General features: G+C 35.4%; 1 protein-coding gene across 9 annotated transcripts in view; it reads left to right on the forward strand.

Annotated features, from left to right (window-relative positions):
• SEPTIN7 (septin 7) overlaps window positions 1-24,513 on the forward strand; it is a 104,099-nt gene that overhangs the window by 13,737 nt on the left and 65,849 nt on the right. For 2 of the 9 annotated variants that reach the window (XM_003896106.4, XM_017956774.3), the window contains exon 3: window positions 17,340-17,442. In XM_003896106.4, coding sequence (XP_003896155.1) covers window positions 17,340-17,442 — 103 coding nt within the window. Of the gene's footprint in view, window positions 1-2,054; window positions 2,062-5,641; window positions 5,646-16,045; window positions 16,582-16,870; window positions 16,925-17,339; window positions 17,443-24,513 lie in introns of those variants that run through there. The other 7 variants (XM_009203111.2, XM_009203105.2, XM_009203106.3 and 4 more) reach the window with 7 other exon arrangements.

Here is a 24,513-nt window from a genome sequence, read left to right on the forward strand (position 1 = left end):
TTTAGTATCTTGTCAATGATTCTTGCCTATGGCAGTTTTACTGTGCTGTTTGTGTTACTGGTGATTTTCTTTTTACATCATGCTACATTTTAAAGCTGGGATTCTATTGTGGTAAGGAAGAGCTGTTTTATTTATTCATCAGTTCAGTTATATATTAATTTTTTCATTGTTTTATTGTTCAATTGTCCATTGAGAGTCCTTTCAGGTGGCTCTTGTTTACCCTTTCAGTATGTCCCCATCATTTTTAGGGGTACTTCTTTACTTTCTAGTTTATCTTGTATTTTTTCTACCTAAGCCTTGGAAGCAATCACTGTCCAAGGAGTCCAGCAACCTTTTTTTGAGAATAATAATTAGAAAACAAGATCTGGGTGCCAGAGGTGCTCATTGCTATTGGAGTGTCCCTGCTTCTAGTAGATGTTTTGAGCGACAGAGGTAGGCAGTGTATGAATTTATATATATACATCTGTATTTTTGTGTATGTGTGTAAAAATATTTGCATATGTATACTAAAAACCATGAATTTATACTGGTACATTGATTCCAGTCTATTAATGCAGAGTTCATTCTAGCCTTTCTCTTTTCCTTGTAACTCCTTTCTTCAACATTGAGAAACCTGGCTTTCATCTGCAATTTATTTACATACTTGGAAAAATCTATTGTACACATAGCTGTAACTTCAGAACTATGTAATATGCTTACTTGCTAGAGTATAATATTTGTATGTGCTTTTTTGTCTTTAGCTTTATGCAATACCAATACTGTTAGTTAATATACTATACTAATATCTTACACTAATCAAAATACTTTTTTCCAAAGTTAGTTATGTTCTTTTCTGCTCCATCCCCTTCAGTGTCTTCATGTTATTCTTCTGAAATAGTTAGTTTTATTTGTTACTATTTCTTTTCACATCCTGACTGATTTTGTTTTTTTAATGGGGATACATGGAAAATTACCATGATGTTAATAGACTTAGTATTCCTCCCACCTTTCTTTTACCCTGTTCTCATTCTGCTTTTTTTCTACCACTTCCCCACACATTGATAGAGGTGATGGATCTCATGAGTTTCTGATTGATTTTTTGTGAGTATTTTTTTACACATATGAGAAGATATGTGTGAGAAAGGAGATGTAACAATTTATATGTGAAAGGTAGTGTACAGTACGTGCTTGTTTTTATCACAGATTTATTGAGATAATTTGCATGCCGTAAAATATGCCCCTTGAAAGTGTGTAATTTTGTGGGTTTTCGTGTATTCAGGGTTGTGCAACCATTGTCACTGTCTACTTTTAGGACATTTTCATCAGGCCCAAATGAAACCTTGGAGCCATTAATGATCAGTCCCCATCCCTCCTCTTCTCTTGTCCTGGCAACCACTAATTTACTTTCCATTTCTATGGATTTGTCTGTCTTGGACATTTTATATAACTGGAATCATATAATGTGACTTTTGTGACTGGCATATTTCACTTAGCAGTGTTTTCAAGTTTTGTCTGTGTTGTAGCATGTCTCAGTAGTACTTCATTCCATTTTATTGCTGGATATTATTCTGTTGTATATATACTACCATATTTCATTTATCCATTCATTAGTTGATATTTGGGTTGTTTCTACTTTTTTGCTATTATGGATAATGCTGCTGTGAATGTTTTGAGTACAAGCTGTGAATGTTTTGAGTTAACTTTTGGGTATGGTGTGAGATAGGAATCATTCTTTTGTATGTGGCTATCCAGTAGTTTCACTACTTATTGTTGAAAAAACTAGTCTTTTTTCATTGTGTCGTCTTGACAACTTTCTGTGAAAACAATTGGCTATAGATGTAAGGTTTTTTTTGTGGATTCTCATTTGTTTCTTATTGATCTGTATACTCTTAATGGCAGTACCACACTGTTTTGATGACTAACTTTGCAGTAAGTTTTGAAATTAGGGAGTGTGAGTCTTTCAACTTCGTTCTGTTTCAAAATTGTTTTGGTTATCCTGGTTCCCTTGAATATCCATCTGAACTATATGGTTAGTTTGCTAATTTCTACAAGTAGGCCAGCAAGGATATTGATAGCCATGGTGTTGAACTTGTATATCAATTTGAAGAGTATTGCCGTCTTAACAATATTAAGTCTTCCACTCCATTAATGCAAAATATCTTCTGTTTTTTTAGGTCTTCAGTTTTTGTGAACAACATTTTTATAGTTCTCATGTGTAAGACTTACATTTCCTTATGTTAAATTTATTTATAGGTATTTTATTCTTGATGCTATCACAAATGGAATTTTTTCTTAATTTTTTTATAGAAATGCAATTGATTTTTGTATATTGATCTTATATCATGCAACTTTATTAGTCCTGTAGTTTTTTTGGTGTGTGTGTGGATTCTTTTGGATTTTTTATTTATAAGATCATATCACCTGCAAATACTACTTACATTACTTTACAATCTAGATGCACTCTATTTCTTTATTTTACCAAACGCCTTTTCTGGAACTTCCAGAACTGTGTTGATTAGAAGTGGCAATGATAGACATCTTTTGTCTTGTTCTTGATTTTAGAGTGAAAGCATTCAGTCTTTCATCATTATGGGTTTTCTGAGATGTGCTTTATGAGGTTGAGGTTCCCTTGTATGTCTAGTGTGTTAAGTGTGTTTATCGTTGAAAGATTGTTGAACTTTTATCAATTGTGTTTTCTGTGTCTACTGAGATGATTATGTGTTTGTTGTGTGTGGGTTTTAATTTAGTGTATTACATTGATTAATTTTCATATGTAAAACCAACATATTCATTCTGGGATATATCCCATTGGTTATGGTGTATAATCCCTTTTTATTGCTGGATTTGGTTTGCTAGTACTTTGTTGATTTTTTTTGCATCCATGTAAGATGTTGGTTGGTTGTTTTTACTTGATGTGTTTGGTTTTGGTATCAGAGTAAAACTGGCCTCATAAAATGAGTTGGGAAGTATTTCATCCTCTTCTATTTCTTCGACTAGTTTTTGAAGGATTGTACAACCTTTAAACATTTGGTAGAATTTACCAGTGAAGACATCTGGGCATGGGCTTTGTGGAAAGTTGTGTTTTTGCTTTTTTGGGGGGGTGTATGTATTAGTTATTTTTTATTACTAATCTATTATAGGACTATTCAGATTTTCTGTTTCTTCTTAAGTCAGTTTTGGTAGTTTATGTCTTTCTAGAGATTTTTGCATTTCCTCTAGGTTATAATCTGATTTGTTGTCAGCATGGAATTAATTGTTCATAGGTTCCTTTTTATTTCTGAAAGATTGGTAGTGATTTCCCTTCTTTCATTTCTGATTTCAGTAATTTGAGTGTTCTGGTTTTTTTTTTTTTCTTGGTCAGTTTAGCTAAGGTTTTGTCAATTTTGTTGATCTTTTCAGTGAACCAACTATGATTTCATTAATGTTTCTCTTGTGTATTTCATTTATTTCTGCTCAAATAATCATTTCCTTATTTTGTTTTCCCTGTTCTGGGTTTAATTTGTTCTTTTTCTAGTTTCTTGAGATGGAAGGTTATGATATGAAATCTTTCTTTTTAATATAGGCATTTACAGCTGTAAATTTCCTTCTAAGCACTGATTTAGCTGCATTCAATACATTTTGGTACGTTGTGTTTTTTGGTTTCCTTCGTCTCAAAGTATTTTCCAGTATCCCTTGTATTTTAGTTTTTGACCTATTGATTATTAAAGAGTATAGTGTTTAATTTTAACAAATGTGTGAATTTTCCAGATTTCTCTCTGCAGTTGATTTCTGACTTCATTCTGTAGTGGATGAAGAATATACTTTGTATGATTTTCAACCCATTTAAATTGAGACTTGTTTTGTGATCTGTTCTGGAGAATATTCCATGTGCACTTGAGAAGAATGTATTTTGCTGTTTTTGGGTGGAATGTTGTATAGCTATGTGTTAGGTCTAGTTGTTTTGTAGTGTTGTTGAGTCTTCTGCTTCTTTATCATCTGTCTAGTTGTTTTACCCATTATTGAAAGTAGGGTGTTGAAGGTCAGCTATTACTGTTCAATTGTTTTATTTCTACCTTTCATTTTCTTAGCTTTGTGCAATTTGGGGACTCCTTTTTTAGATACATATATGCTTAATATTGTTCTATCTTCTCAATGGATTGGTCCTTCAATCAGTATGAAATATCCTTCTTTGTGGTAACAAGATTTGTCTTTTAAGTCTGTGTTTTCTGATATTAGTGTAGCTACTTCAGCTCTCTCTTGTTGTTTTCTGTCCTTTTTTTTCAACCTGTTTGTGTTTGTGATTCTAAAACGTGTCTCAGGTAGGCACCATATAGTTGGGTTTTACTTTTAAAAATCCACGTAGCCATTCTTTACCTTTTGATTGGAGTCCTGTTATACCTGAAACAGCAAAATGCATTAATCTAGTTACATTTAATCTAAGTAGTGATATGATTTACACCTGTGATTTTGCTGTTTTCTACATCTCTTTTAAGACAGGGTCTCACTCTGTCAATCAGGCTGGAGTACAGTGGCACCATCATAGCTCACTTGGTTGACAGTCTTTTTCTTTAACATTTGGAATATGTTATCCTTTTGCTTTCCGGCCTCCATGGTTTCTGATAGGATGTCAGCTATTATTCTTATTTACAGTCTCTTATACATATAGTTGCTTCTCATAAGCTGCTTTCAGTATTCTATGTTTTTGGTTTTTGACAGTTTGATTATGATGTGCGGGTCTCTTTGATTTTGTCTTATTCAGTTTGTTGAGCTTTTGATGTTGAGACTAATGTTTTTCTTCAGATTTGGGAAGTTTTCAGTTCTGTTTCTTCAGATATACATTCTGCCCCTTCCTTCCTACACCCACCCCTTTTTTCCTTCCCTCCTCTACTTCACGTTTGATTTTGTTCCGTAGGTCTCTGGCTCTGTTCATTTTTCTTTCTTTACTTAAATTGGTTAATGTTATTTAACCCGTTTTCAGGTTTGGTGATTCTTTTTTCTGCAAGCTCCAATCTTTTGTTGAGCTTCTCTAGTGAATACTTTCATTTATTATATTTTTCAACTCCAGGATGTAAAAAATTTTTTTGATATTCTCTATTTGATGAACATTGTTTTCATACTTGATAGTTTATTAGACTTTTCTTTAGTTCTTTGAATATATCTAAAATAGCAGGTTTAAAGTATTTGTTTAATGTCTGGGCTTTCTCAAGGACTGTTGCTTTTTTCTCCTGTATGTGGGCCATGCACTTTTGAGGTTTTTTTGCAAGGCTCATAATTTTCTCTTGAATACTAGACATTTTAAATATTTCAAATAATACAGTGTGGCAGCTCTGGAAATCAGATTCTCCCTTCCCTGCAGGGTTTGTTGTTGTTACTCTTTGTTACTCTTTGTTATTTGCTTAGTTGCTTTTTGAACTAATTCTGTGAAGTTAATTTTTGCCATATGTTGTCACTGAAGTCTCTGCTTGGTTATCTTAGTAGTCACTTGTGAGTAGGCCTTTAGGAACTACCAGATACATCAAATAATGATAGCGCTTTGAAAGCGAGGCTTTGAAGGCATTCCATGATTGTTCTGTTTTTTTTCCAGTTGCCACTAGTCTGCTGGTTTTTACTGTGATGGTGTGCTGTTGGTTTTCAAGGCTAGTGTAGAGGTAGAGAGATGAGAATGGGCAAGTTAAAATGCAAGAGCTGCTGTTTTTACCAAGGCTCAGTCCCTTTTCTTGAATAAGCATTACATGGAGACCTGCAAGCTTTTATTTAATTTCCAGAATTTTAAGTAAGTTGAGTTGAACAGTTTGTGTCAGTTTTCTCCTTGCTTTTAATGCAGCAGAATTTTCTCGAGTATTTACTCCACCAAGTTCTTTGATGTTCTCCTGTGACAAGTGTTTAAGAATGTTTTTCTAGTCAATATATCATTATCTGTCCATGCATATTTTTCTAAAATCTTACTTTTAATGGCTGCCTGGTATTTTAATATATGGAGGTACTGTAATATAATTTTAGTTTCACTTGTCTTTAGAACTCATCAAAAATTGTTACAATTTTTTACTATTATGAGCAGTGCTTTGTTGAATATTCTTTTATCTTAATCATGTATGATTCTCAAGACTATCCATTTCTGGAAGTGGAATTTGTTGAATTTAAGAGAATAAAAACTTCAGTGTTTGGTCCACATGGTTAAATTGCTCTTTAGGTAGGTGGTTTAAGTTTATATTCCAAGTCTTGTAGGAGAGTGTTTCTTTTTCCACATCGTCACCCAGTACTGGGCACTAATACTCACTTTATTAATTTTATTTTTATTTTGAAATGGAGTCTCACTCTATCACCCAGGCTGGAGTGCAGTGGCACGATCTCAGCTCACTGCAGCCTCCACCTCCGGGGTTTAGATGATTCTCCTGCCTCAGCCTCCTGAGTAGCTGGGATTACAGTTGCGTGCTACCATGCCCGGCTAATTTTTGTATTTTTAGTAGAGACGGGGTTTCACCATGTTGACCAGGATGGTCTCGAACTCCTGACTGACTTCAGATGATCCACCTGCCTCTTGGCCTCCCAAAGTGCTGGGATTACAGGCATGAGCTACCATGCCTGGCCTCATTTTATTTTTTTAATTTTTGGAGACAGCATCTCACTCTGTTGCCCAGGCTGGAGTGCTGTAGCACTGTCCTGGCTCACTGCAACCTCTGCCTCCCAGGTTCAACCAATTCTTGTGCCTCAGCTTCCTGAGGAGCTGGGACTACCTGGCTAATTTTTTGTACTTTAGTAGAGACAGGATTTCACCATGTTGCTCAGGGTAGTCTTGAACTCCTGAGCTCAGGCAGTCCTCCCGCATCAGCCTCCCAAAGTGCTAGGATTACAGGAGTGAGCCAGCACACTCAGCCTAATATTCATTTTATTTTATTTTATTTTTTTAAGAGATGGGATTCTATCTAGAGGTGATGGGAGACAGTGACAGATCATCAGGCATTAGATTCTCGTAAGGATTGTGCAACCTAGATCCCTTCAATGAACAGTTCACAATAGGGTTCACCCTCCAATGAGAATTTAATGCCGCCGCTGATCTGACAGGTGCCAGAGCTCAGGCGGTAATGCAAGAGGCTGGAGATATAGATAAAGCTTCACTTGACTTGCCCGCCACTTACCTCTTCTTGTGCAGCCCAGTTCCTAACAGGCCACGGACTGCTACCAGTTGGGATAGCAGTTGGGGACCCCTGTAGTAGGATATTTATAATTACATATGTGGTTACCTAATATTTCCATAATACAGCACTGGTCTAGACTGTAGGCCATTCTCCTTTAAAAAGAACCCTGCTTCCTTACAATTTCACTGTTTAGCAGCAGTGTTTTCTACCCCTTCTTAAAATTTTCAGCTACGACACCCCTGTTTTGTTCTAATATTAAAGATGACATCTAACACTCAATTTTTCTTTTCTGCTCTAAGCTCCATCATCATTCTGGGACATTTTTAGGCCCATGTGTAAGACACATTCAATAAGTTAGCTTCAGTTTCTTGACTATTCTTGAGACATCCTTTTTTTTCTCTCTCTGTCTCATCTGAGAGCCATCCTTTTAATAGCCCTGTGGGGGAATGAGTGAGAAGAAAAAAATTTAAAAATAAAGAAAAAATTTAAAAAAAAAAGTAATAATCCTGTGGGGCTATCATCTGCAACTTACATTCCACTTCTAAAATCTTAATTGTATAGCCCATTCTAACCACAACTTACATGTATTTATTTATTTTTTTGAGACGGAGTTTCGCTCTTGTTGCCCAGGCTGGAGGGCAATGGCGTGGTCTTGGCTCACTGCAATCTCTGCCTCCCAGGTTCGAGGGATTCTCCTGCTTCAGCCTCCCAAGTAGCTGGGATTTCAGGCATGCCCCACCACGACTGGCTAATTTTGTGTTTTTAGTAGAGGTAGGGTTTCTCCATGTTGGTCAGGCTGATCTCGAACTCCTGACCTCAGGTGATCTGCCTACCTCGGCCTCCCAAAGTGCTGGGATTACAGGCATGAGCCACCACGCCCAGCAGCTTATTTTTTTTTACTGTCTTCTTCACTTTCTGCCTTCCATCCTTGTTCCTCTTCATTTTCATTCACTGAATTGCTTCAACTGTATTTGTCAGCTCTCTCGATCTTGTACTTTTGTGTACCCTTCCTGCAAAGCAAGTTTCAAATGACTCCTGCAGCCAATTTTATTTTACTCAAGTTATGGATTGCTGCTGGAGGAAAAGATCACATGGCTTCAGGGATACAGTCAAAGATTTGTGGTCTTCAGCCTTAACTAGGTGAACAAAATTGCTTGGATGGCTGCTATATATTCCTAGTCTCTCTCTCTATTCTTAGGTTGCTGTTTCACATCTTTACCTCTTAAAATCCCCTACTTTCTTTTCTTTTTTTGGAATTTTCAAGTTGTTTTATCTCTGGTACTTAGGGAAAATCCTGTCCATCATTCCATAAATGTTATCTGTGTCCTACTTAACTTTGTCTACTACTTGGTGTTTTATATTACCATTCACACAAGTAAAACTGTCTGCCTTTTTTTTTTTTAAGTGCTTAAAACTCTTGACCTTGTATTTTCTGGCTTCTATCCTATTGTTCTTCTCTTCAAAGATAAGCGTTAAAAAATAATTGCTTATACTCATTTCCTGTAGTTTTTTTTTCTGCTTATTTATTTCCAGTCTGCCTTCTTCCCCTATCTTTCCATTGATACAACTTTGACAGTGGTTTCCAGTAACCATAAGTAGGTTTTTCTGTATCCTTTGATTGACCACTCCAGAGCATTTCGTGTAGTTAACCACTTCTTGAGGGGGCTGCTGCAGTTGACCTCCTTTGAAATGCTTCTGTGAGCTCTTTGATTCTTTTCTCTCAGCTTTTCCTAGATTTGTTTAGGTGATTATGATGGGATGTTGGTGTTGCTTCTTGGCCTGCTTCCTACTCTGTATGCTGTATTTGGATTCATATCCATGGCCTTGATACCATTTAAATGTTGATTACTTAAGATACTAATTATCTGTCTAACCTTGATGTTTCTAGCATTTCTAACCTTTATATATACAACTACCTACTAGACCTTATCTTCCCAAAGTCCAGTTAGCACCTTAACTCGGGTGATTTCTACTTTTAACAATTGGTACTCACCATTCATCTTAATTGCTCAAGCCTAAATTAAGAAATCCAAATTTTATCACCCTTCTACAAGTTAGTTACCGAGATCTGTCATTTCATCTCTTTAATATCTAACCTAGCATTGTCCAATAGCAATTTGTTGCAAGCCACATATGTAATTAAGCTTTCATAATAGCCACATTTAAAAAGTAAAAATAAACAGGTGAAACTAACTTTAGTTTTATAGTTTATGTAATTGGTATATCTAAAATTTGATTTCAACATGCAATCAGTATAAAATTATTAATAAGATGTTTTTGATTCTTATTCTCATACTGTCTTTAAAATATGATATTTTGTACTTATAGCACGTCTTAATTCAGACTAGCTACATTTCAAGTACTCAGTAGCCACATGTAGCTAGTGGCTACCTTAATGGCTAATAGAGTTCTAACCTATATTTCTCTTTATCCTTACTGCCTCTTTCTTGGTTCAAGTCTTTATTTTTCCCCTGGGCAGCTGGAGCAGCTCTTGGGATTACTACCATTTTCTCCTCCAGTTCATCGTGAATATTCTTGTCAGTAGTAATTTTCTAAAGTATGAATGTGACTCTGCATGTGAATTGATGTGATTGTGCATTCCTCTTTGTATCTTTAATGCTCTTCCTAAGCTTTCAAGATGAAGTCTAAGTTCCTAAGTATGGCCAACAAAGTCCTTGCTCATCTGGCTTTTGCTTAACTTTCCTAAGCTGTAGCTCCTTGATCCTAAAAATGAGTTGTATTGAACTATTTGTAGTTCCTATAAGGAACCATACTCTCTTCTTGCTTTTGGGCCTTTGCAGTTAATAACTCAACTGACTGAGACCCATATTCTGCAGCTCCCACCCTCATCTCTCATCAAATTAAGGTCTACTAGTCAGCCCTTCAGTATCTGAAGGATCTGATCCCAAGATAGGATGAAACATCCTTCCTTGTTTGCTCTCATGTATCCTTCTGTGCTTTCCTATATGAGAGCATTTGTCAAGGAATTATTTTAATTGTCCTCTAGCTTACCTCACCTCCCTATTAGATTCTTAGCTTCTTGAGCAGGGACCTTGTATTTATTAGCTTTTATATTCCTAATTACTAGAACACACATACATGTCTGACTTATTGTAAGTATGTTGAATGAATGAGTGAAGGAATAAGGTCAGTAAGTCTAGGAAGTTAAGATCAGAGCAAAGAAAAATTGATTTAAATTTTAAGTTATCTCATTCTTGTATGTATTCATAGAGTTAAATATTAGAATCTTTTTAACAGATTAACTGAGAATCCAGAATAGGATTAAGAAAATAAAAGTTGGTTCTGTCAGTACCCATTTGTTCATATCAGTAAAAAGAAGAGAGCTGGGGGCATGCTAAATAGGTAATGAACCTTTAAAATAGTTGAGGGATGAGGAACATAAAAACTGATATTTAGGACATGCTTATGTAATCTTGTAATATTTCAGTTTTCATTTTATATTAAATCTAGAATCTAGGCATTTTTAGACCAGTTATACTTAAAATATTTAAAACATTTAAATGGCAAATGAAGTTCTTTAACTTTTCCCTTAGGCTGTATGAGAGATGGTAGGAATTTGACTAAGCAAGTACCAGACACTTACATCTGTGTATGATAGAAGGCTTTTGTTAGGAATACTAAGGAGTTGAGAAGTAAACTTCTGCATTAATATCTTTTCCTTTTGTAGTCTGTAGTTGTTTTTCATATTTAGAATTACATACACTTTAGGAGAAACATACTTCATAAAACAATATGCTATATATATGTATATTTGTATATATATTTTATATATAAATATATATATTTGTGTATATATATTTTATATATTTTAAAATCCAAAGGGAGACGGATTGAACTTGAAGTTATTTAGAAAAGATAAATGGTAATTTTTGAAATGTAAAGTTCTTAATGTAAACCTTGGATATTTGTAGCCTGATGTTTAAACTGCACATACTAAAAGGAGAAATAGAATTTGGGTGTATTAAGATAATTTGAGGTGTACATTATAATCCCTAATCATTTTAGTTTTTTACTAAACATCTCATTTTGTAATGATAGTGGGAAGTTGAAGGTTTATAGTTCCTTCTAGGATTGTGTTTTTCTTGAATTCTGATTTTTATTAGGCTTCCATTCTGTTACAACTCCCCTTGATCAATTTTTTGTTGTTACTAAAAAGCATATTTAATAGTTTTCAAAATAAGTTGCTGCTTTTTTCTATTGGAAAATTTTTATCTATTGGAAAATTTGTTGAAAATTAGTATTCAGAGCTTTAAAAATGGTAATGGGATTTTAGATAGCAAGATTTGGGTAACTTTGGAACAGGAACAAATGGCAAGAGAACGTAAAGAATTCTAAGAGTTTCAATAATCTATCTATTAGAACTTGTTTGAAACATACTGTTATTTGAATACATTTGTGCCGAACTTATTTAACCTTAGAAGGAAGTTACTGGATATTGTATTTAAGTTGATTTTTTTCATCAAACAGTGGAGTTACTGTAGTTTGATTTTTCTTAACTATGCTTTTAACATACAGATTTAACATCTTAAAGATTTTGTAAAGCATATCTAGCAGATATGCTTTTAGAAAAGATTATTTGATAAATGTTGCTTCTTACATAACTAATGTTTGAAATCAAGGAATACTTTAAAGACCCAGGGGTATTTTTGTAGAAGCTTGGATGAATATACTTTTATTTATATGTACTTAAAAATGCCACAATTGTATCGCTCACATCTATAATTAATATTTCCTTATCCAGAGATATTTCACACTGGCACTGTGAACATTTGTGCAGGAAAAGAATCAGTGGGTGGTTAAGTCTTTTGAATTACAGACTATGGTTGATTTTAGAATGTAGGGTATGGAAAAATTCTTATAAGATAGGAAAAGTCTATATGTTTTAATCAACCAGTATTTATTTATTTATTTATTTATTTATTTATTTATTTTGGGACAGTCTTGCTCTGTCGTCCAAGTTGGAGTACAGTGGTGCTATCTTGGCTCACTGCAACCTTTGCCTCCCAGGTTCAAGCGATTCTCCTGCCTCAGCCTCCAGAGTAGCTGGGACAACAGGTGTGCGCCACCATGCCTGGCTAATTTTTGTATTTTTAGTAGAGACAGGGTTTCACTATGTTGGCCAGGCAGGTCTCGAACTCCTGACTTCAAGAGACCTACCCGCCTCGGCCTCCCAAAATGCTGGGATTACAGGCGAGAGCCACCATGCCTGGCCAAATTATTAGTATATTTTCTGAATAGTATTTGTGCTAGGTAGCTTCAGAGCCGTATTTTTGTATCTGATAGGATACTTTTATACGAATTTTGGGATGATTTGTTTTTAGCAGAGCCAAACCAATGTTTTATCTTTGTACAGCATTTCTTCCTCAGAAGATGTTTTCCTGAAAGAGTAGTCATTCAGATTTTTAAAATATGTACTGTGTGTCATCACCTTGCTAAGAACATAGAGATGAATATGACATGGTTCTCTCCCTCTGGGAAATCAGTCATATGGGGGAGCTGACAAAGTGTTTAAAATAATTTTATTTAAAAAGTTAAAGTTATTTATTATAATAATTACATGCAAATAATTGTCTACTGTAAATCTTCTTTGTCACCATGTTACGGAGACTACTTTTATTTTTTAAGTTACCAGTGACCTTATTTCCAAATTTTATCAGTATGTTTGTTTCTATTATGGTATCTTTCTCTGTACATTCAGCATAGTTGAATGAATCCTCCATCCCTGAGATGATCTTGATTTTCTTCCTGTCTCCACTGGCTGATCTTTCTCTACCTAACCTCTCAATGTTAGAGTGCTCAGGGCTTTGTCTCGACCCCCCTTCCTTTTTTTGTTTGTTTTTTTAAAAGACTGGAGTTTCTCTCTTTTTGCCCAGGCTGGAGTGCAGTGGCACGATCTTGGCTCACTGCAACCTCTGCCTTGCAGGTTCAAGCGATTCTTGTGCCTCAGCCTCCTGAGTAGCTGGGACTACAGGCATGCACCACCAAGTCCAGCCCATTTTTGTATTTTTAGTAGAGAAGGGGTTTCACCATGTTGGCCAAGATGTTCTCGATCTCCTGACCTTGTGATTCACCTGCCTCCGTCTCCCAAAGTGCTGGGATTACAGGCATAAGCCACTGCGCCCGGCCGACCCCCTTCTTTTTATCTTCTTTCGTCTGTCTTTGGGAATCCAATCCTTTTTCAATAGTATCTGTATGGCGATGATTCCTAAATCTATATTTTCAGCACCAACCAACCATGAGATTTCTCACTCTGTTGCCCAGGCTGGAGTGTAGTGCCATGATCACAGCTCACTGAGGCCTTAACCTCCTGGGCTAAAGCAGTCCTCTTGCCTTGGCCTCCCAAAGTTTGGAATTACAAGCATGAACCACTCTGGATGGCCGAGAACTATCTTTAAAACAATAATCAGGTCACTTGCCTGTGAAAAATCCTCTAGTGGCTTCTTATCATGCCTAAAATAGCATCCATATACTTCCTACTTTGGCTGAGTCCCAAATGATCTGGCCCCTACTTCCCTCCCTGACCTCATTTCCTGTCACTCATCCCCTTGTCCACTACTTCACTTCGTTATAGTTAACAGAACTTCTTTTTTTTTGGAGACAAAGTCTCGCTCTGTCGCCCAGGCTCGAGTGCAGTGGCACAATCTCGGCTCACTGCAACTTCCACCCCGCAGGTTCAGGCCATTCTCCTGCCTCAGCCTCCTGAATAGCTGGGACTACAGGCATACGCTGCCATGCCCTGCTAATTTTTTGTAGTTTTTAGTAGAGGTGGAGTTTCACTGTGTTGCCCAGGCTGATCTCAAACTCCTGAGCTCAGGCAATCCGCCTACCTTGGCTTTCTTTTTACTCTTGGAAATACCAAGTTCATCCCCACTTCAGGGCCCATCCCTTTGCCTGGAATGGTTTCCCGCTTTTCACAATTTTAAAATAGTACTGTGTGCCAAAGACTGTTCTCATTGCTGAGGATAAAGCAGTGAATAAGAGACAAGGGCAGACCCTGAGGCATTTTTGTTATACCTCTTATCTGATGGGTTCCTTGAAGGTGCAGTCTAAAATTCTGTATTCTTTGAAACTACTTCAGCTTGCTCTCAGTAGCTTCCTTTTTTGATGTACAATTTATGTAATTCATTCAATCTCTGCCTTGATGGAGCTTACATTGCGGGCAGGATGAAGGTCACAGTAAACAAGATGGGTAAAATGTGTGTTGGATAGTGGCAAGAGCCAAGGAGAAGCATACAGCAAGCAGCAATGTGCTGAGGAGTGGGGTCGTAATTTTAAATTAGGTGATTAGGGCAGGCCTTTTTGAAGGTGACATTTGAGTAATAAAAATAATCTGTGGCTGGGGCTCGGTGACTTACGCCTGTCATCCTAGCACTTTGGGAGGCCAAGGCGGGTGGATCATGAGGTCAGGAGTTCAAGACCAGTCTGGCCAAGATGGTGAAACTCCATCTCTACTAAAAATACAAAAATACAAAAATTAGCCAGGTGTGGTGGCACATGCCTGTAATCCCAGCTAGTTGGGAGGCTGAGGCAGGGAATTACTTGAACCTGGAAGGCAGAGGTTGCAGTGAGCCGAGATCACGCCATTGCCTGCCAGCCTGGGTGACAGTGAAATTCCGTCTCAAAAAAAAAAAAACAAAACTATTCCAAATAAAAAAAGCAACAAGTACAAAAGCCATGAAATGAAAGTATGCAGTGTGTGTTTGGGGAGTAGTTAGGGATTCAGTGCTGGGGAAAGCAACGTGAGCAAGGGGAGGAAGAGTAGCAGGAGATGAGACCAGAAGTAAGAGTAGAGCCAGATCTTGCTAGACTTTGTTGGCTAGCGGCTTTCAGCATTCGTGCACGTTGGAACTACATGAGGAGCTTTAAAAAATACTCATGGATGGGTCTCACTTGCAGAGATTAATTTAATTTATCTGGAGGTGCAGCTGGGACATTCGGATTTTATAAAGGCTCCCCCAACTGATTCTAAGATGCTGTTAAGGTGGAAAAACACTGTAGACCATTATTGGGACTTTGGCTTTTACTTTTGAGGAGGTTTGGAAGTCATTGGATGGTTTTGTCATGGAATAATTTTGTAATTAACTTTAAAACTGGGGTTTTGTTTATGCTTTTAATTAACTATAAAACTGACTCCAATTGTTTGAAGTGGTTTGTGATATAACTCAGATTTGTCTCAGTATAAAAAGATATACTTTTCACAGTTTGGCCAAGGATTATCTATTTTATTTTCTATACTATTAGTTGCCTTTCAGTTTTCACAGTTCACATTTTTCTCCTCTTTCCATCTGTTTCTGCTTATCATCTTTAGCGTCCTTCCTTTTCCTGTATCTAACTGTCTACATTTCTTTAAATTCTGGACTTCAGTTTAATTAATAGAACTTGAAATACAGCATTGTATAAAAAGATTTTAACCAAAACATTTGCATTTGTCTTATCTGAGCTGTCTTAATCCAGTGACTGACAAAGCAAAGTTGCGTGAAATTAACATTTTTTTCCTTCTTGTAATTTAAAACTTGGTTCCTGTATACCTTCCTGGAACTTTATACTTTTATATCTTTTCTACCATTTCTGTAAAACCTCAACTGCAGGGTGCAATAATGGACCTTATTTTCTATATTTCAGCAGGACAGCTGCTGAAAATGGGTTTAAACTCACTGGCATTATATCCCACACAAAAAATACTACTTTTTGATATGTTTAGAAAAAAGTCTGCCTTTAATTTCTTTGTAATTTACCTCTAATTTGTTGAGTTACATGTAAGTAACTTTTTTTTCCCCCCTGTCTTTTGCTGTGTTTCAATGGATTTGCCTCTCCTGTTTGGACCGAATATGTCATTACAATTCTTGGAATTCTTTGTTTACTGTGCCTCTGTGGATTTCTTCTGTTGGAATCTGGAACACTGGAATGATGGAAATGTGTTCTTTACAAAGTAGCTGTGAGTATACTACATAATTTATACAGAGATTTTTTTCAGTCTCAGTTAAATTTAACTTACAGTTGGATGAAATATGAGCCAAGGAAACCTTAGGTTTAATACATATTTCTAACTCCACTTATAGCAGACTTTCAAATATTTGACTTAAAGATATTAGATTCTGATTAGTCTCTTAATTATTATGTTTACAGTTAGCTCTTCTTTTTAATGGGCTTAGTTTTTAAAATTTGGTTTAAGAATTAGTTTTATGAAATAAAAGCCAAAGATTATGGATGGAATGTTTATCTACATGACTAATAAACATTGTAGACTTCTGTTCTTTGTTAAATCCAAGTGTATTGCATTGATGTTTTGATCTCATGAGTGCTTTTTAAATGGGAATTAAACGTGGCAGAAACTTTTAAGAGAATGTGTGCCTCTTTTTGCTATTGTTTTTTATGTTGAGATAAGACTACCTCCAAAGTAAAATTAACCAATAAGACTCTGCTTATTCAGATAGTCTTAACTATGGACAATATTTCTCACATGTGGGTAAGTTAGAAGTCAGACTTATTTACTACGCCAATTTGGAAGTAGATTTCTTTGAATTACTCATGAAACTATTGTTGAGGTCATCTAGGAATAAAAAACCAATAGAAAATGAAGTTATAATTTACTTTAAAACTTGGATAAACCTGAAGATAAAGGCAGCAGGATCATGTGGAACCTTGAAGTGACAAAATTGGACCTGGCATAACAGCGTGAATGATACTGTAGCTGGTTGGCACTGATCACAAGAGCCTTCAAGAATTTATTTTTAAAAATTGCTTTAAATTCAACACTTCGATTTCATTTCATGAATAAGAAGACAAATTTCAAGAATCTCATACCTGTGGTAATTAGTGTGATTAAAGGAGATAATTAAAAATGATTCTTAATATTGTATGAAGGGGATTTGAATTTTTTTGTTGTGAAAAATCCTGTGTTATTTTGCTTTTTTAGTTGGTTGGTCAATCATCTTGTTACTAACTGCTGTCAATTAAAATCGTTGCTCTGAGGCAGGTTTTCTAAATTTTTAATTCATTCCCTTGGATTTTTGTAATTAACCATTATATTGTCAATCAACTCATGCTCAAATAATTTTGTCCATTTAAGAATTGATAGTTTTATTGATAATGCCATGGAATTAGTTTGATTTGCTGTGAATAATAGTATAATTTTCTAAAATAGGTTCATGAAGGGAATTTGAAATGTGTGACAGAATAGTATTGTTGATATATGAATAACTTGGCCCTTTTTGCTTTTGTCAGCAACAGAAGAACCTTGAAGGCTATGTGGGATTTGCCAATCTCCCAAATCAAGTATACAGAAAATCAGTGAAGAGAGGTTTTGAATTCACGCTTATGGTAGTGGGTAAGATATGATTCCTTATTAAAATGGAACTTTGGTTTAAGTTTTAAACCATTAGTCAACTCTGAATGAATTTAAGAAAATACTAGCACAGATATCTATAGTGATCATATCTTTGTTATATTTTCTCTTAGGTGCATACATTTTAAAATTTAACTCGGTGGCATAATGGGATTTATGTCGTCTTGCCTTTTTTTTAAAGGTAGAAACTAAAAGTTGAGAAATGGTGGGTGATAGTGTTGGAGTGGAACTCTAGAGAAGTTATCTTCAACTGGTAGTGCTACAAAAGAAAATAGCATCTGGTGGTTATTACTCCCGGATAGTTTTGTTTTCTGGTTTATGTGCTATAGTGGAGTATCATGTAAGCATTTAACTTAATGTGCTCTGAATTTTGAAAAGTAAGGTAGGATAGAGGATCATAATAATGTAGTTGATTACCCTTGGAATTCATTAATTGAATGTAAGCACTGGAATGAGTAAAATATGACTCTCCTCATCCTCTAATTCAGTTTCAGTTTTCTTTTGTGTTTCGTTCCACGAACACCTTACCCTGCCTATATAGTCCATTTGAAAATACTGTTCAGGATAATTTTGACTGTAGGTTGGTAACATCATTATTATAAATGAAGAAACATACTGTGCCTTACCCATCTGTAAGATTAGTCATCTTCAATGACAATCTTATTCTTAAATGACTACACAGTATTTTCACCTCATATAGGCTGACTTTAGAACCCAAGTTATGAATATTGTATAGTGTAACTTTGTTGTATTTCTCTTATTTGTTTTAAGAAGGTGAATTGCAGGTTAGTGGATTAGCTATCCTTAACAAAGAAAATTGAGTTGATGCTAGACTTTTTAGGTAGTATACACTTTTGTTAATTATATTTCAACTCTAATATTTTGATGCTGAATTAGGTTAATTGAACTAGCTGTGAAATACTCCTTTATTGGGAGGTAGAATATTTTATCTACTGACCACAATATTTTACCTGTTGGTCAGTTTTTGGCTCTTTGGAAGTTGTATACATTGTAAGAGTTCACAGCTAAAACATGGTACAAAATTTGCAAATTTGATACTTTATAGCATTGGTTACCTTGTCTATGTATCTCTTGTTGAGTAGAAGTGTAGTATATCTAGCTTGCAAACTGCTGCTGTGGAATAGAGGTCGGTCTAGATAGAGGGATAAAATAATGCAGCGCATACCTTTTCTTCAGCAGGTTGGTAACATCATCATTATATGAGAAACACTGTCTCTTACCTCTACATGTGTAATATTAATAATCTTAAGTGACAAACTGTAGACAAATAGAATTTTTTCACTTATGAGAAAACCTCCTAGGTCCATTAGGAGAACTGTAACAATTTAAAAAATTTTCCTTTGACATTAGAATTTTAGTTTAAAGAATAACTTTTCTAATCATACTTAGTAGGATAATGTCTGGTGATCAAGGCCAGAGAGTTGATTTAAAATCTCTGTGGCATTTTTCCAAATGAAAAAGATCAAATAGTCATCTGATGTTGATTTTTAGAGGAGATATTCAGTCTCTAGATGTGTATTACTTATTAGCTTTTCTAATTAATCCCCTTTGTGAAATGCAGCTTTTCTTTTTTCTCTTCCTAATGATAAGACGTCAACTGAGGCCAAAAAAAAATAGGTGTTAATATCCTTATTTTCAAGTGTTAATATCTTTACTCTGTTTTGCCACTGAGCCTTGAACATTGTTTAATTAACTACATTTGAATAGATATGTTGAGTGCAGGTATTAAATATTTTCATCTATATAGGTGTAGTGCCTAATACGTAGTCACTTACTAAGTAATCACTTAGTATCTAATATGTTGATTTATTTTTCAGATTTTAGGCTGACTCTTAACAGCATCATTTGCAAATCATAGAAAGCTAAAACCAACCTTGCTTTGATATTCTTGACTTAAAAACTTTCAGCTATTCCTTATGAGCTAAATCCTCATTTTTGGGATCTAAACTCAGAATAAATTTGGCTCCCACATTACAACTCTTCGTTTACAACTTACACATTGATATCAACTGAGAATCTGTAACAGATTTTTTTATTGAACTCTTTGTACTTTGTCGGAAAACCTTTAATAATCTTGCTTCATAAGCAATGTTTATTGAGTTCTTGCTTGAGTGACTTATTTGTATCAAAGAAGCATGCTGTGTATTCCCATATTTTCTCTCTTAAAGGAGCTTCTGATTTATATGACAAGAAACCACATAAAAATGGGGTCAGTAGAATCATACAAAAGTTTAAGGGTATAGAGCCATAGAAATTTAAGGGTATAGGAAAGTTTGCCTTGGTTGGAGATTATTGTTGCCTTCTTTTGAAAACGGAGGCATTAGGACAAATTTTTGAAGGATAGAATTGGGGCCAAGATTGAGGAAGCAGTCCTGTTGGGGGAAATAATAGCCATCATTTACATAACTTTTTTACGTGTCAGGCAATGTTTTAAGTACTTTATGGACATTATCTACTAACTCACAATTCTTACAACAGCCCTATGAAGTAGATATTGTTATCCCATTTTGGAGATGAAGAAACTGAGGCATAGAGAGATTAGGTTACTTGCCCATGGTTACATTGCTAGCAGATGGCAGAACCAAACCCATTCTGCTGCTCAGTTAGTCTGGTGTGTTCTTAACCACCATGCAGAGGCTTATCTGGGGATACTGGGTATAGTGCAGTGTTTATAAGAGTACATCCAGTATGCCTTGAACTGAGATGAATTCAGTGAAAGAGAGGATGAATGAGAATGAGAACTAGAGAACTTAAATAGTACAAGTAATTTTTCCTGTTATTCCACTAGAATGAGCGTCTGGCCTAGAGTGAGTGTGAAATGGGGGAGGTGCATTTGCTCTTTTCCTAGTCATTATCAGCTTCCACATAGTTTGATAGTGTGAAGTTCTCAGTTTGCTGAATGTTATAGTCTAGTGACAACAGGGCACCTAAATACAAATCGGTCACTTTTTATGTGCTCAAAGAAAGTTACCTATTTTAGTGGAGGAGGAAGATAGGTTGTTAGCTTATATGTAATTGTGCTTTATGGATGATATAAGGAATTTTTCAAGATTTTTTTCACAGCACACTGACTTTAGGATCTGACCCCTAAGATGTAACTTTATAATTAGAAATAAAGCTGGAAAGGTAGACTAGCCAGGATTTTGGAAACCCTGATTGGCAATTTGATGGGGAGATTAGAATTCTTGATTTTGAATCTTGAAAAATTTAGGCATATCAAATAATGAAGACATGTAGATCTCTATTCATTGAAGTTGTCTAACCTGTTTGGCTTAGAACTTTACTGTCATTAGTGTGCTCCCTAATTAGACTTAACTGTGATAGAGAATAAATTTTTAATTGTGATATCCTGTTTTTGCTAGAATTCTTCAAGGAGGCAGAACTCAGAAGACTGTAGTTTGCTTTATTTAACTTGAAATAGTTTTTAAAACGGGTGGTATTAAACCTATTATTCTGAATCCTAGGAAGATAGAATCCAAAATTCAGTCATTTCTGTAATCTTGAACTTTGCAAAATTTTTGTGATTACAGAATTTTAAAAATTTAATGATATGTCAATAATGTATTTGACCTATGCCATATGTCTTTTAGTGGCAGATTGGCATTTCCATTTTTTTTTTTCCAGCGGGAGAGAGCTTAGAACATGTTGGCTTAGCCATTTTTTGGGATTCAGAGTTTATCATAATTTTTTTTTTTTGTATATGCCTTATCAGAGAAAGTTTACGAGTTATTTAGTTAGCGATAGGATATACGATGACTATCCTAGTTGTCATTTTCCTCCACTACCTGTTGATGTTTGAGTTGATAGAATAACATTTATATCAGTTTATCAGTTATTTGAAAAAATGGAAAGATAATATTGACTCAAAATTTTGTATCTAGGCTGTTCAGTATTTTGTGGTATTTTTAAGATATGTTAGCTCTTTGAAATGCTTTGAGTTATGATTTTAAGGTTTTTCCTTGAGCGCCGTATTTTTATTTTGCTTTTATTAATAGAAGTAACTTAACCGATAATGACTTCACAACATTGGGAATATCCTAAAATCCATTGATTTATACACTTTAAAATGGTGAATTTTATCTTAGAAAAAGTAATTCAAAGAGAAAGGTTAGAAGAAAAAAAATCACATAATTCCACATGTCCACTATTTTAATTTTGTACATTCCTTCTAGCTATTAAATCTGAATATTTTTAAAGCACTTAAAAAATGAAGTTAATATATTTCATTGCAGAAATTGGAAAATGCAGAAGAGCAAAACGAAAATAAATATTGTCATCTGTCATCTATTGATCATAACTCTTAAGTATAGGAACATTTAGTATTCTTATGTGTATCTGTAATGTTCTATGATTGCCTTTTAAATGTGCAGTTAAATTGTGATTATCTTGTGATATCTTAACGTTCTTTCATAACCTATCTATTGGTCAAATTGTAGACTTTAATGGCCTGTACAGGTTGGCTATATCATTCTTGGTTGTATTGTCAGGATAGTTAAAATTGTTAGCTAGTATTAATACTATAATAACATGGTTATAGTTATACTTTTGCTTGAATTTTTAGTTATTTTCTTAGAATAATAAAGCTTTGGAAGTTTGAATTGCTGTGTTAAGATTGATACATTGTTTTAAGAGTTTTGATACATAATACCAAATTGCTCTAAAACAGGTTGTGTATCATTTTGCACGCTCATCAAGTGTTGACAGCACCGTTTTCCCTGAATACTGCCAACACTGGATATTAATCTGATTCCTGAAACGTGGTATCTTATTTTCATCTGTATTTTATTGTTGCTACTTATTTGATTTATTTATTTTTCGAGACAGAGTCTTGCTCTGTTGTCCAGGCTGGAGTGCGGTGGTGCAATCTCAGCTCACTGCAACCTCCACCTCCCAGGTTCAGGCAGTTTTCCTGCTTCAGCCTCCCTGGGACTACAGGTATGCACCACTACCCTCAGCTAATTTTATATTTTTAGTAGAGATAGGGTTTCACCGTCTTGGCCAGGCTGGTGTCGAACTCCTGACCTCAGGTGATCCACTCGCCTTGGCCTCCCAAAGTGATGGGATTACAGGTGTGAGCCACCGTGGCTGGCCATTGCCAGTTATTTTTTATGTTTATTTATCTTTGATATTCTTTTATAAATGGTGTGTTCCAGTTTATTTTTAAAAACTTTTTTTTTCTTAAGTTTAGGTAGGTAGGTACTCTGAGGGCATTATTATTATGTTGTTGTTGGTAGGCATTGACACCTTTTTCCAGAATTTTTTGTGTGTTGTGTTTTCTATTAGCTTGATTTTTATATTATCCAAACTTCCTTCCTTCCTTCCTTCCTTCGTTCCTTCCTTCCTTCCTTCCTTCCTTCCCTCCCTCCGTCCCTCCCTCCCTCCCACCCACCTACCAATCTACCTACCTACAGGATCTCACTTTGTCACCCAGGCTGGAGGAGTGCAGTGGCACAATCTTGGCTCACTGCAGTCTCTGCCTCCTGGGTTCAAGTCCTCCTCCCCCCTCAGCCTCCCAAGTAGCTGGGACTACAGTTGTGTGCCACCGTGCCCAGCTAATTTTTTGTTTTTGTATTTTTTTTGTAGAGATGATGTTTCGCCATGTTGCCCGTGGCTGGTCTCGAACTCCTGGGCTCAAGCGATCCATCTGCCTTGGCCTCCCAGAGTGCTAGGATTACAGGTGTGAGCCATTATGTCTGACCTCAGTCTTTTTCTTTATGGTTTGCTTAATGTCTTCTTGCTTGATTCAAGGTTATTAGAAGTTCTACTACATATTAAGTATATTGAGTATACAGACTAAGTGACTAATTAAAGACTAACTTTAATTAATTTTTTATTTTGAAATCTTAAGTCCATATGGTTTTTTTGATCTGAGTTGTGAGGCAGGAATCTGATGTTTATTTTTTAAATGGTTAAGTAGCCCTACCAAAACCGTTTGTTACAAGCTTAATTTTTTAAAGTATATATGCTTGGTAGTTCTCTTTCTTACCCTTTGGTTTAGTTCATTGATCTTCCCATATAAATACTACATTCTTGGAGTTATAAATTTACAGCAATTATGTAGTGTTTATTTATGTAGGAAGATTACCAGAGTTTATGTTAATTTAGGGAGATAAGCAAACAGTAAGTCAAATGATTACAAATTGTGCTATTTTCTGGAAAGAAATAAATATGGTGAGACTTATTTGGAGTCATCAAGGAGGACCTGCCTTTTTGAAAAGGATATTTTTTCATGCTAATTCCTGAATTACATGACAGTTAGGGAATACTAAAAAGAAAAAAAAGACTAAAGGAAAATAAAGACTTAGCAGCAAGAGATAATAATCATTAATATATGCTGTGTTTATCCTCCATATTTTACTTTTGACAACTGCATAATGTTTCCAGCTGTGGCTATCTGATATTTTGCCATTACTTTATCATTTGACATTTGAATGATTTGTTTGATCTCATAATGCTTCAATAAAAATTTTACATAATGGGAATTTTGGTCAACATTTTAATGATAATGCTTAATGACTATATGTGTAGTCTAATCTGAGACTGAATATACTATAAATTTTTTATTTTATTTCATTTTATGTCATGTTATGTTATGTTATGTTATTTTATTTTTGAGACGAAGTCTTGCTCCGTCGACCAGACTGGAGTGCAGGGCGCTGTCTCGGCTCACTGCAACCTCCGCCTCCCGGGTTCAAGCAGTTCTCTGCCTCAGCCTCCCCAGTAGCTGGGATTACAGGTGCCTGCTACCATGCCCAGCTAATTTTTGTATTTTTAGTAGAGATGGGGTTTCACCATCTTGGCCAGTCTGGTCGTGAACTCCTGACCTTGTGATCCACTTGCCTCAGCCTCCCAAAGTGCTGGGATTATAGGCGTGAACCACTGTGCCTGACCTGTAATTTATTTTTTTTACTGATGAACAACACTAGGTTTGTTTTTACCCCTACCCTTGTTACAAATAGCATGACAATGAAGATCTTTAAACACAGAATTTTGTTATATGTATGTTGGCAGACAGAGGGCAGTATCATTATT

The sequence above is a fragment of the Papio anubis genome, chromosome 4 (assembly GCF_008728515.1).
Source record: "Papio anubis isolate 15944 chromosome 4, Panubis1.0, whole genome shotgun sequence".
NCBI classification, from domain to species: domain Eukaryota; kingdom Metazoa; phylum Chordata; class Mammalia; order Primates; family Cercopithecidae; genus Papio; species Papio anubis.